At 41.9% G+C, this 13,577-nt stretch overlaps 2 protein-coding genes across 5 annotated transcripts in view; one reads left to right on the top strand and one right to left on the bottom strand.

Annotated features, from left to right (window-relative positions):
• The window catches only part of SLC12A6 (solute carrier family 12 member 6), a 95,006-nt gene extending 86,515 nt beyond the window's left edge, over positions 1-8,491 (top strand). For all 4 annotated transcript variants that reach the window (XM_069097669.1, XM_069097670.1, XM_069097668.1 and 1 more), the window contains 6 exons: positions 199-368; positions 1,092-1,223; positions 1,794-1,901; positions 2,181-2,365; positions 4,103-4,236; positions 5,060-8,491. In XM_069097669.1, the coding sequence (XP_068953770.1) occupies positions 199-368; positions 1,092-1,223; positions 1,794-1,901; positions 2,181-2,365; positions 4,103-4,236; positions 5,060-5,151 (821 nt within the window). In that variant the 3' untranslated portion in view covers positions 5,152-8,491. The remainder of the gene's footprint in view (positions 1-198; positions 369-1,091; positions 1,224-1,793; positions 1,902-2,180; positions 2,366-4,102; positions 4,237-5,059) is intronic.
• On the bottom strand, positions 8,165-11,484 carry EMC4 (ER membrane protein complex subunit 4). Its single transcript, XM_069097672.1, has 5 exons — positions 11,210-11,484; positions 10,063-10,177; positions 9,493-9,646; positions 8,991-9,151; positions 8,165-8,741 (listed from the first exon to the last, which is right to left on the bottom strand). The coding sequence occupies exons 1-5, from the start codon at positions 11,293-11,295 to the stop codon at positions 8,706-8,708; spliced, it is 552 nt and encodes a 183-aa protein (XP_068953773.1). The 5' UTR covers positions 11,296-11,484; the 3' UTR covers positions 8,165-8,705.
• Between the last annotated feature and the right edge of the window lie 2,093 nt (positions 11,485-13,577).

Raw genomic sequence — 13,577 nt, 5'->3', positions numbered from 1 at the left:
TAGTGGACTTTCTGAGCATTTCATCATCTCATTAAGACAGCAAATGGTGGTGATATGTTCGTTTTTTACTCCCGGCTATATGAATGTAAAAATGAAAAGCCATTATCTTTCCTTCCCTAATGATCTCTGAAGAAGGGGAAATGTACAGATTTCTTTGCTTATCAGTTCTGGGTCTTTTTTTTTCTTTTCTTTCCCCAGGCACAGTTCGGGTGACAACAGCTGCCCATCTTGCCCTACTGGTAGCCAAAAATGTCTCCTTCTTTCCCAGTAATGTGGAACCATTTGCTGAGGGAAACATTGATGTGTGGTGGATTGTGCATGATGGGGGGATGCTCATGCTCTTACCATTCCTACTTAAACAGCATAAGGTACACCCAGGCATCCTTTAGGCCACTCTGTTTGCTTTTCTCCCCTGCCTAGCATCTCTCTTGTCTCTTTAGATACATCCTTCCTCCTTGGCTCAAGTGGAGCTTTTGATACTTAAAATGGGTGGATGTTAGCCCTGATTCAAGGAGCTAACCTTTCAATTCTTCATTGTCCCCTCTTCTGAAAAAAAAGATATTTTAATATTTAGTACCTCCCTGGCTTTCAGGGGAATAAAGAGTACTAGTGAAAAAATGCTAGTAAATAAAGTTCTGTTATCAGAGTCCCCAGGATAAAAAGTTAAAATAATATCCATCCTAGGAAAACTTAAATTATTTACATAAAACAAGACCTTGAATACCAGAATATTTAAGTATCAATGTTGCTTATCTTTTTGGTAAGATTAGGTAAACGAAATTTTCCAAAAACTAGATTTTATGTAATGATCCAGATAATCATTAAAGTATACAAAACTGCCTTTTCTGCTGTAATATTTTTATCACAGACCATCTTTTCTCATTTTTGCCAGTATTTCTCTTAAATAGTAAAAATAATTTTATTAAGGGCCTACTTAATTTGTTTAAATTGTCTTATTAATACCCCGAGGCCAGAAGTAGGACATCATGAACGAATATAGTGGCAGAGCTATTTCTATAGCCTTAGCCCTATTCTTGTATAGAAGTTAGTGTTCATTTCTAACGATTAGTTCTCTGTGTGTCTTCTCCCAGGTGTGGCGTAAGTGTGCCATCCGTATCTTCACGGTAGCCCAGTTAGAAGACAATAGCATCCAAATGAAGAAAGACCTGGCTACCTTCCTGTATCACCTCCGCATTGAGGCAGAGGTAGAAGTGGTAGAGATGGTAAGATACTAATCTGAGGAAGAGCATGAAAACTATCTCTATCCCCAACCCTTATACTAGGTTCAGTAGTATCCCTATTTCATGGACCTGTTCACTATGATCCAGTGACCTGGAGCTGCAGCAAAACTTTAACATACTAAGCAGAATGTCCCCTTTACCCCTTTTTTTGGTGGCTCTTTATGTTTGCCAGATTTTTACCTGATAGACTTATCTTAATTCATAGGACACTTTTAAATTAACACATCTTATTTTAGACAATTAATAGGACACTGACCAGACATCCTGTGTTTGTGTCAAAGTGATATGTGCAGTTGTTGGGGTAGACCTAACAAGTGAAAACTATAAATGGGTTTTATCCCTAGATTGAACATTGTTTTGTCTGTGTGGCTAGTTTTGGATAACTCACTCTCTCTTCTGCCATTTCCTGGCCCCATAAGATCAGGATGGAAGTTTAGTTGACCCCATGGTCAGTTCGCTGCATTCATCTAGTGATTTGAAACAAAGAGATGAGTCGGTTGTCTCTTTCTCCATTGCGCTTGTTGCTTATTCGGTGTGATGTTTCCCTGGCAGCATGATAGTGACATATCAGCCTATACCTATGAGCGCACTCTGATGATGGAACAAAGATCTCAGATGCTACGGCACATGCGGCTCTCCAAAACAGAACGGGACCGAGAGGTAAGAACCCTGTTTCATCAATTCTTTTTCCTAAACACATGAAAATAGCCACTGAGTAGATGTGGTATTTTATTTAATTCTCAAAAGGTAGCAAGCAAATTCAGGAGTTAATTCTCTCCTACTGCCCACCGTGGAATCAGCTTTTCAGACTACTACACTAGTGTTTGGAGTAACCATTAGATGAAAGAGGGATCTTTTCTTGACCTTTGGAATTTGTGCAAATTTAAGATGAAGGAAAAAACTGAACATAGAATTGTGTTTGTGTTGAACCTTCTCCAGGCACAGTTGGTTAAAGATCGGAACTCAATGCTACGCCTTACCAGCATTGGCTCTGATGAGGATGAGGAAACAGAGACCTATCAGGAAAAAGTGCACATGACTTGGACAAAGGACAAGTACATGGCATCCCGGGGACATAAACCCAAGACATTAGAGGGATTCCAGGACCTGCTCAACATGCGACCGTAAGTGTCTTATTAGGATTAATATGTCCATAAGCTAAATACAGAACAATATACCTATCCTTCCTTAGTGTTATATGCTCTTAGTGTAACTCATACATCTAGGCTCTTAGTATACTTCACACTTCATTTTACAGACCACATACAACTCATTTCTTAGAATTGTTTCTAGAATCTGACATCTAAAACCCCAACAAAAAAGGTTTAAACATGTACTAAAGTTGAATCCTTCTACCAGACCCCTGGAATAGGCCCCATAGACATCCATGTTTAATAACATGGTCTAACTGGAAATGTGCCCCTTTCCCATAAATTTTTAATTTTCTAATATCCCCAGTTCACAACAGTTCAAAATAGTGGGAACAGAACTAGCACAATTAGAACCCACTGATAATGCCAAGTATTTATCTACTAGTACTAACTTGCAAACCCCAAAAATCTTTCATCAAAGCTTTTAAGTTTTGTTTGAAATTTCACTTTTTGGTTGAGGTACTATTGAGCAGTGAAAAAAATAGTCCAGTATTTATCACCTTTTTCAATATGACACCTATTGGTATGGTTACACTGGATCACTGGATAGTCCTCTCCCTGTATGGGCTCTAGCCATCTACAAACTCTATATTGGTCTAAACATGTAAAATAAAGCCTTAAAGGATGAAAAATGGATTATGGAATCATCACTTTTGAGCTAGGAGGGATATTAGAGGGAGATCTACCTCAACTGTTTCACTTTGCAAGTGAAGAAACTTAGAATTTAGAAAGAATCTAGAGAGTTTAAGTGACATGCTGAAGGTCAAGCAGGTTATAAGTAACAGAGAAAGAATCTGTCTCAACTGATTCCTTTCCATTGTACCTCAGTTGCTTTCTGAGGTAATGTCTCAGAAATTTAGAATGGTATGTAAACAGCAATAGAAATAAAAGAAAGGTGATTGAGGATGCATACACAGGCATTTACTATGCTCCCTCTTTTCCAAAAAGCTGTCACCACCAAATTCCTAATAAAAAATTTGCAAATGGTGGTGAGAGAATTCAGGAAATTGACAACTTAAATATCTTGCTATGTTGGTTGGGAAACTAAAATGCACACACACAAAATCTGCCATAGGGAGAAGCATCTAGATAATCCATAAACTGAGCAAGTAGTCCTTAAATAATTTGGCAGTTAACTTTAAATGTGTTCTGTTTCCCAGCTTGGACTTTATGGTGATGTAAAAAATAAAGATAGGGATATAAAAAGGCCATCTTGCCTTCATCTTTAGAAAAGGTGGACAGCATCAGATGTGGTGTGAAGAATCTAAATTTCTGTTTTTAGTCCTGCCACTTACTTATGGCATGACTTGAAGCATGGTATTTTCACCTCTTATCATCCTGGCCTGTAAACTTGGGCGAAGGAGATTTATTACTTGACCTGAGGAATGTTGGAAGAAGAAACTCAAGAAATGAGTGGTTAAAATTTTTCTTCTGCTCAAAATTTCCCATTCCAGTAAAGTTGACCCTGATTACATGGGGGCAAAACAATGTTATCTTGCCCTAAAATATAAAGTTAAATTTGTGTATTTCTAAGGTGCATAAGAGAAAAAAACAAGAGGAGTACAAACTGGCAGTATGCCCCAATTTAGTTTTATCCTTACCTACCACATTACCATTCTTCACACTCAGGACAGACAAGTTGTCTACCTCAGTTTTAGGCTAATATCTCTCCCCTGAACTACCTCTACTTCCACTTTGTCCCCACCCCAGAGACCAGTCTAATGTGAGGCGGATGCACACTGCAGTAAAGCTGAATGAGGTGATAGTCAACAAATCCCATGAAGCAAAGTTGGTATTATTGAACATGCCAGGGCCACCCCGAAACCCTGAAGGTGATGAGAATTGTATCCTTTCCAAAGGCTGTGTTCTTTCCCTATTTTTATGAATCATTACCTTGGCCATAAATTGTGTGATTATAAATAATAATTAAGTCTGCCCCAAACAAAAGTATTTTGAAATCCACAGAAGTGAAGCCATCTATCCTTCGTGACTTAATATTGTTAAATAAGGACTTTTGTAAGGTGAAGACTTTCTGGGATAGATTCCACTTTTTCAGCTGGATCCCTATCCCATAAAGTCACTCTCAAACAGTTCCTCTTCCAGTAATCTTTCTTATAGATAAAGCTTTCTGTATGGAGAGAGGTTCTTTTCCCTATCTACAAACAAGGGCCAGTTTGGGGTGGATACCCTGTGGGGGTGCAAGATGCACTGATCCCTTGACCCACCAGATCAACTCACAGGGAGGAAGAAGCAAAAAGAGCTGTTGGTGGGGAAGGGAGTGATAAAAATCATGTCAATCAATCAACCTTGGAAACCCTTGTAGAAACAAATATTGGAGGCTCATGTTTTAGTGAACTTCTGGTTCTTATCATTGCTGCTTGAGGGTGAATATGAAAGCACAGCATGGGTTAATCCACAACTATTGACAAGATTTTCAAAACACATCTCTTGTGTAAAATGGGAAGGATGTCCAGTACGGCATATAATGTGACTAGGTTCCTGAATTGTTTTAGCACAGGACCAAATTGGATCCTAGCTGGTAAGTCATGTCTTGATGCTTATTTTTCAGTTTTGTGAAGACAGAAAGGCTTTTGGGTGTCAAGATGCAAAGTTGAAATGTGTTGTTACTATTTTGCCTCTGATTGACTCCTTGACACATTTGTATAGATATGGAGTTCCTGGAGGTGCTTACAGAAGGGCTAGAACGCGTCCTTCTTGTACGAGGAGGTGGCAGTGAAGTGATCACCATCTACTCCTAACTGCACCTGATTTATTTTGCTTGACCTAACCCTCCTGACAGGTTTCAATTCTCTACAAGAATCTCAGATGATCTGGCACTTTGCTGCCATTCCCACTGTATTAGAGAGCTGTTTTCTGTACGTGTGATGCTGAACTTTTGCGGAGCTGAGCCTCAAGACCTCCTCTGTCCCTGTGCTTTAATGCAAAGGGAGTTGGAGTTGCCCTTCTTCCCACTTGACCCTCATTCTTCCTCTAAAAGAAGCAAGTCAAATGAGATGTGTGTAAAACGCTTTGTGACTAGAAAGCAGTACATAGATGTAAGTTACTCCCTTATCATCAGTGGAACCTAAAAATCTTGTCATTGCCCAGTTTAGTGTACATCTTAACCAGAAAGGAAAAAAGGATGAGGCAGAAAGGAGCCAGGATCAAAGGGTAAATTTAAATAGGACAGGAGGCGCAGTCATTTTGTTTTGGGCAAGACTAAAGCTGCAAGATGGATCTCAGAAACCTTTACTCAATTGTGATCTCCTGCAGAAACTTTGAACTCTAGGATGTTTATTCCAAAGATGATGCTCAGAGAAGTATTGCAACATTCCAGCAAAAAAATAATCTACAGTCACAAGTATATGGCAACTCAGTCTCTCTGTAACAAACCCATATGGAAAACTTTCTCAGCTTATCTTCAGTGTGCTTGCCTTCCAAGTACCTCATTCTATATTGTGGTACTGCAAACAATGAAATGAACCTATACACAAAGCCCGTTCTGCAAGAACTTAGAAACCTGTCCCCAGTAGATGCTGCTCTTTAGTCCGATCCCAGGTTAAAGCATGTGTGTACATCGTATGTACATTGAATGTTTCAAATTTACCAAATTCGGCCCATTTGGGTGTTACTGTAAGACAATATTACACTGGAAATACTTTTTTTAAGGGAGTGTTATCTAGGTGACTGAATCATTCATGCATACCCCAGCTAGCTGCTCAGACTGACACAACTATATATAGGTGAGTGACTTGGGCAAAATAAACAAACTGGATGTAAGTAATGAGAAATTTACTGGTTTTATCTCCCCTTTCTTCCAATCCTCTATTTCGTAGGCACAGTATAGAACCACAAGAGCAAACGGGGAGACTGGCTGATCTGCCCTAAGGATAATTATATCACTTAAAATAAGGTGGGCCTATATTTTGAAGGGGAATTCAGCAATGGAATTGAAAGTTCAGGTGCCATACCTTAATTCACAGTGCCAAAGTCACTGAGTTGTTAAATTCCCTTCATTTCTCTTCAGATGACTCAGAATATGAAATGGGATTGGCCTTGCCAGGTTCTCTCATTGTGTAGCCTGGTTTTTGGAGTTGAAATGAAGTAGGGAAGTTGATAGCACTGCACAGGCAATTTAAGAAATGAGGTGTTTTTGGTTTTTTTTGAGAAATAAGGAGGCATATTTTTTTTTTTTTTAAGAAATGAGATTTTTGTTTGGTTTTCTTTTAGGGTGGGAAGTGGGGGAAGACATTGCCCTTTCCCTCAGTTTCCTCCTTTACTCTGATTGTAAAAACCTGGCTCTGGACTCAAAGATTAATCTGAAGCATGTGATTGCCAATATCCTTTGCATCCTTAGAATGCAATGAAGGAATAGACTTGAAGGGGTAATTTTACAAGTTAAATACCCTTTCCTTTTTTTTTGCCAATCACCAAGATACTGCTTCCAGGCATAGGAAATCTTTGCCTTATATGGCTGTGGCAATAATTTCAGAGACCTGAAGTTAGCCTGAAATCTTTCTATTACAGAGAGATTCACGTATAGGGACCACTCCACATTGCCTAGGCCCATGACCACTTCATGGACTCAGCTGTTACTTGATTAAACTGAAAATAGTTATAATCTCTCTCCCTTCTTTACTCAGTAGCATTTGAAATAAGCCCTTTTATATTCAGAATGTGCAACATTCTGATGATTCAACTAGATTCATGGACAGAGAAGGCAACCCTTCAGTATACCTGAAGAAAAGCATTAGTAGCCACACACAAATTAGAATAGGGAGAAAGGAGTCAACTCTAATTCCTGTCTTTCTTGGACAGAATAAGGTATTTAACCAGTCTTAGCTCCAGCTTCTTCCTCCCAAGGTATCAGGAAGAGAGTGGTAGTGAATGTTTATAGCTTGCATTGCACCTTCTATTTCTTGTTTCCCTCTACCAATTTCCTTTTTATGGTGTGGACTGGAGTTAATCACCAGAAGAAAATTCCCTCCCTTGCTCTGCCCAAGAGCCTAGACTTTGCAACCTGATACTCAAAAAGTCATTTCATCTCCTGATGGGCTTTTTAGTTTCTCTGAGCAGCAGCCCCCTATCCCAAAAGGATGATGATTTTAGAGGTTAGGTAGATTAAGTTAAATGTAATCTAGAAGGTTTTAAGGTAATTCTCCCTGAAGTTCATAGTCAGAATATTTTAAAGGGATGACGGAACTGGAGGTTATTTGTATAGCCCCTCTGCCTCCATCTTTTTTTAATCACTGTTACATGGCAGAGTATTGTCCCCTGCCCAGACTCTCACTCCCATTTCTGTGTGGGTCACTATACATGTGTGTATTTTGTCTCCTGTGTCTACAAAGTGTCTCTCGATCATTGCAAAGTAGAGCAATACTGAAAACTCAACAAGAGAATGCACCTTAGGGAAGGGAGCTGTCTGCTTTCACAGAGGTAAGGGAGGGAAAGAACCTTCCACCTTTGGGACTTGATCAAATTTGGAGATTTAGCCATACTATTACCAGGGAGTGTAGTGTCAAACATCCTCTTGCTATTGGTCTATGCCTTCACTAGCTGGATTAAAAATCACTGAGGCCAGTCTTTTAGCAGGGGAAAGTTCACTACTTCATATTCATATATGCTTCACAGCTTCCTGAGGCAGCTGGGGACTGCCTCTCCCTAAGGAACCCATTTCCTACCCTGTGATGGATTAAGCACAGTCACCTTCCTTTGTCCCCAAGTTAAATAAATAATATGGCAGGTAGAAAATGCCCAGGTTTCAGTCTGGTATTAACAATTATTTTTTCTTTTTATTTTCTTCTTTTCATGTATAATTTGAAGCTAGCATTAGTTTCTCAAATCTGCCACATTGTCTCCAGCAGTATTTGTCCCCTTTAATATCATTTAGAGGTAGAATCTTTATTTTAAGGAAAATGGATTTAAGGGAAATCATGCAACTTTTGTTTTCTTTTCCAAGAGCTGTTCTGAGCAGTTTAATTTATTGAGAGGAGTGGCCAAAACAGCCACTCTTGTTTACACGGAATTATGGTTTTGATTGTTGTTTTTGCTCTGTATTGGAAACATAAATAAAGTTTTTTACATTATTTTCAACTGGGAGCATCTCTGTAGTTTTTCCTTTGTTGGTACTCTTGTACTTTGGCCTTATAAGCTTTGTTCTTTTTTACCTTTGAGAAAAGAAGTTTTTTGATTCTTTTCAGCACAGGAGACTTTTGCGAAACAGAACAGACCGAAGTGTTACTGAGAAGGGACAAATGACAAAAACAAATGGGATCCAAGTGTGAAAGGAGTGCCAAAACACATTTTCCCCTGATTACAAGAGGAGTCCACCACCACTGAATTCCATTCTCTGAAAAGAAAAAACAAAAGAAGAAAATTATAAAGGTCATAGTGTAGCCTCTGAGCCCCTTTAATCTTTCACTCCAAGCTCTCCTGCTTTCCACCTACTCAGACATTTTCTGTAGCACCTTTTGTGCCTTATCTCCTAAGACTGTTTTCTAAACTCAATCCCACCTTCTGACAAATAAGGTAGATGACCCAGTCAGCTGTTGATTACATCTCAACCTAGTCAAGTTTAAATTCCTACTTTTTGCCTTACCTCAGGGGGTTCAATGAAAGCCAACCAGTCTGATGCATGTGTAGGCAGCAGTCCCATAGACTGGCACTTATAGACAGCTAAAGCCAACCCCATGAGGTTCCCAATGAGATAGACCAAGCCCTGGAGGAACTTCTGGCTTGAACTCTCCAGCATCTTGAAAGCTGCAATGGCAATGAGAGGTTATCAAGGTAGATCCAAGGCAACCATAGACTAATATAATATATACAAGGACATACTAAGACTGGGTCGCTTATTGAGGAACTGATGATTATAGAAAAAAGAGAAACTCAAATATAAACAATTTATCCTCACTTCTCACTAGCAAAGGGCTTTGTAATAAGTTACTTCAATGGGGATATCCCTTAATGAACTGAATTGGTCTCCAAAGACTCTAGGGAAAATATGTACTTCCCAAGTTCTGGGGAAGACAGACTGTGGTTCCCTCTGTGGTAAACCTGCTTGAAAAGACAATGCATACCTTGCTAGCACCAAGAATACTTACTGGCTGAAATGGCCATAAGTGCTTGAATGGGCCTCCAGGCCATCATACACACCATCATAGTGGGGAAGATGGAGATAGTGTTGCCTGCCATGTACATGATGAAAAGGTTCATGGGGATCTGTTTGAGGGGACCCAGGGCAATGTCCCAGCAACGCTAGAAGAAACATGGTTATTTCACTTCAATCACTACTAATGCCCCCAATACCAACACCCCCAATTACCTTCACTAAGGTTTGTCAGCAGAATGTCTTTTCAAATTTGTTTTCTGCTGCCATCTGAGGATCTCTCATTCAAAGATTAGAAAACTGGAGTGAGGCCTGCTTATTAAAATTTTTAGGCTATCTTCCAAGGGGTTATGCAGGGACCATTTTCCCCAGTTTCTACTGGTGGAGAAAAGTGATGGATTTTGTTCTCCCTATCCCTGCCCCCTTCTGTCCCAAGGGCTGTCTCTAAAAGGCCCAAAGTTTTCTTTTGTAGGTCCTTTGTCTTTAGAGATACCCTTCTTAACACCAAAGAAAGGTAGAGCTCCAAGATTTCAAAGGCACTGATCACCTATTTATATCTTTGTACCTTTTCTACCAGGATCCGGTCTGTTTCCTGCACGCTGGTATCTGGCACTTGCTTGTCCAGGTAACCCACTGGATACATAGAATCTCCCTGGCCACCTCCCCGATCGCTTCGGCCCCTAAAGAACCAGACCAAGAAGCAGAGGCTAGGGATTTCCCAACCTCATCTCCCAAGTATTCTCCCAAAATGCCCCCCCAAAACCTGCCCTTTTCTCTAACTTCTTTCTGGGGTAGCATTACCATCTCATAAAGTACAAAGAATAAAACAATCCCTGCATGCAAGGGGGGAAAGTAGGGCAATTAGAGTTAAGTGACTTGCCCAAGGTCACACGGCTAGTGTGTGTGTGTGTGTGTGTGTGTGTGTGTGTTTTAAGTGTCCGAGGCCAGATTTGAACTCAGGTCTTCCTGACTCCAGGCCGGTGCTCTACTCTCTGCACCACCTAGCCACCCCTTACATTCTAACAAAAGACACATAAAAATATACATAACATAAGAACAAATATATACAGAGTGGTTAAGTACAAGGTAGTTTGAGAGGGAGGGCACTAGCAGCTGGGGAAATAAGGACAGAAGCTGTGTTTTTGCCTTTGTACACCAGTGGTTCAAGTACCTAGCATGTAGTAAGCCCATGAATAAATGATAAGAGACTGCCTAACAATCAAGTCCTTCTACAATCTGGCTCCCTCCCAGCTGTTTTGCTTTATTTCATTTCTGTTTCACCTGAACTGAACAACCATCCCTTGTTCTTACCCTGTTCCCCACGCCGGGAATGGACTCTTGTGCCTGGCACATGTAGGCTCTTAATAAATGTTTATTGCTTTCATGGATTTATCTTGTTCCATTCAATCTCCATCTGTTTAAGTCCCTCTTTTCCTTCGCGGCCGTGAGATGCCACTTTCCTGATGCCTCCCTCCTCCAATGTCTCGGACTACCTTGCCTGTCTGGGTGAGTCTCACTCCTAAATAGTAAGCTCCTAGCAAGCAAGGGCTGTGGGGTATCTGTACCCCCGGGTCATATACACAGCAGGAGCTTGATAACATGTATGCAGAATGACGTCTCTAGCCCCATTCCCCCTTCCAGGGGCTCCCGGGCTGGCCGGGAATGAGCCTTTCTCGTCCTCCCCTCGTCCTCGGGGCCCGTTCACGGCTCACCTGCTGCCTCCTCCCGGGCCGCTCAGCTCAATGGCCCATTTGAAACGCCGGCCTCGGTTCGCCACCAAACTTGCCTGGGTTGTCATAGCAACGACTGCCTCCTAACGCCGCGATGAAAGAAGTAGGCCCACACCCCGTAGCTTTCCGGATGCACCAGGGACCCTGACCGCCCTCCAGCGGACACAGCCCCAAACCCCGAAAGCGCGACCCCAGGAAGCCCTGGCCTCGCTTCCCAATCAGCGCTTCCGGGTCGTCTGGATGATGTCACTTCCTGTTCTGCTCAGGCCGAGAGCCTAGAGGGCCGTGTTGAGCATGCGTGGGAGGGAAGGAGAGTGGGGCTCGAGTTTATGAGTCTTCCTATCTTGCTGTGTCTGACCCTGTGTTCCCTCCCCATCCCCCTCTCCCGTCCTTCACCTCAATTCCTGCCCCCTCTATTCCCCATCTGTACCCCCTACTCCTTTCCTCCATCAATCCGACTTCATTCCATATCACCTGTCCACCAGCCTTCTTGCTTTGTGCCGTTGTCCTCTATATGGCTTGCAGGCTTAGGGGTGGAGAATGGAGGACTCCTTAGAAATCTGCTAAGAGATCTGTGTGTAAGAAGATAACTGAGTGGCCGCCTTACCCGTGCTATGCGGCTAGTAAATAAATACTGATTGGTCACTTGGTTCCTTCCAGTGGCCTTTCAGGTATAGCCTCTTCAGTCAGTCAGTCAGTAAACATTAAGCCTCGCCCATGCGGCAGTAACCACGTTAAGAAGAAGGGATACAAATAGGAAAAAGAAAGACAGTACCTACCCTCAAGAAGCGAAAAGGAGGGATGGGGTGGGATGGATACCCAACGCAGGGGCATTACAAAAAAAATCTAAAGTGTGGTCAGGTGGGAAACAAAAAGATGGATGACCTGCGGCCCTCCTTAAATAGAGATTTGGGGAGGAGCTTCGCATCCCATTCAGAGACCCCTGGGTTGAAGGTTATAAAGAGGTGTAAGTACAAGGGTGAGGGTCTGGAAGAGGGAGAGACCTGGAGGACTCCCCCCCATTCCTTTCCCCTAACCCTTCCCCCTCTCCCACTCTCACCCACCCAGCCACCATCCGTAATGGAGACCAGTCAGATTTGTAGGTCAGTCAGTCAACATAGTTTCATGATTTTTTCTAGATCCATTCTACAGGGAGCGAATTAGGAGAAAAAGGAGTGAGATGGTAGAAGCAATTCAGGGATACTCAGTTTGGTAAGGCAGGATAAGTAATAATGACAGGGGGAGGGGTCAGGGAGTCCAAGAACCCCAATAACCAGAGCCCCTGGAAAGCAGTCTGGAATGAATTCATGGACTCAAGCATTCTCTGAGTCAAGGTGGCAAAGATTTATTAAGCTATACAGTGGGCAAGAGTTCTTAGGGAACCTGCAACCTTAGAGGGGGTATATTATAGTTTATATAGGATAACTATAGTAAAACCTGTGCCAAATATGCTAACAAGGTGAGTCAGGGTGGGATTAGGGAGGAGTTAAAGAGTGGTCAGTTCTTAAAGGAACGTGCACTTTTAATTTATACTGCACAGGCATATTGCCCAGAATTGAGTGGGAAATAGCCCAAGGGGGGGGGGGGGCTGCATGGAGGTGTGGTTTTAGACTTGAAAAGTCACTAAGTACTAAGTTAGCTAGCAGTCAGGGTTTACCAAGCTGCCACCTATCAATATCAAGTTTGACAAGATGGATGTTGGGAGTACACATATGTCCAGAGCTAGCGAGGGATCCAGGATGTATAGAATGAGCTAGGGAGTTACAGATAATCTAGTGAAGGATTCATAGGTGCAGCTTGTTATTGTACCAAGGGGAGATAAACATTTATCTGGGGCTTGATCTTGAATGGTTGCTAGGCAGAGTGCTGGCAGGGGAGAAGGGGCAGAGATAATGCTCTGAGGCTGGGGAGAGTTGAGACTAGGGAGAAATGTGATTTTACAAACAGATTTTACATACTGAGGCCAGAGCTCAGGCACCCAAGCACCCCATCAATAGGATAAGGTGGGAAGAAAATTGAGTGTAGAGGGTAGTATAGTATAGGGTTGAACTGATTCTCAAAGGGAGTGAGATAGGGAAGGGAGGAAAGCATATGTATAGCTAGTATAGGGATAATGGCCAGGGAGAGAACTGAGGGATGGAAAGATTAGAGATCATAACAAGGACAAAAATAGGGTTAGATGTCTTAAGAAAGAATAAAAGATGGAATAATAAAACATAATGATCAGATAAAAGAAATTTCAGAGGTCATGAACATGGAAACGGAACATTATGAGGGGTGGGAAGATCAAGGGTACAACTATCTGTGGGCAGCTGAGGGGGAGTGTAGGAGCCTGCCAGCAAATAAATAG

The sequence above is a fragment of the Petaurus breviceps genome, unplaced genomic scaffold (genome assembly GCF_028583685.1).
Source record: "Petaurus breviceps papuanus isolate PSGF00001 unplaced genomic scaffold, PetGlider_PUasm1.0 37, whole genome shotgun sequence".
In the NCBI taxonomy this organism is placed as follows: domain Eukaryota; kingdom Metazoa; phylum Chordata; class Mammalia; order Diprotodontia; family Petauridae; genus Petaurus; species Petaurus breviceps.
Note: the sequence above shows the minus strand (reverse complement) of the source record. Positions and strands in the feature narration are given on the sequence as shown.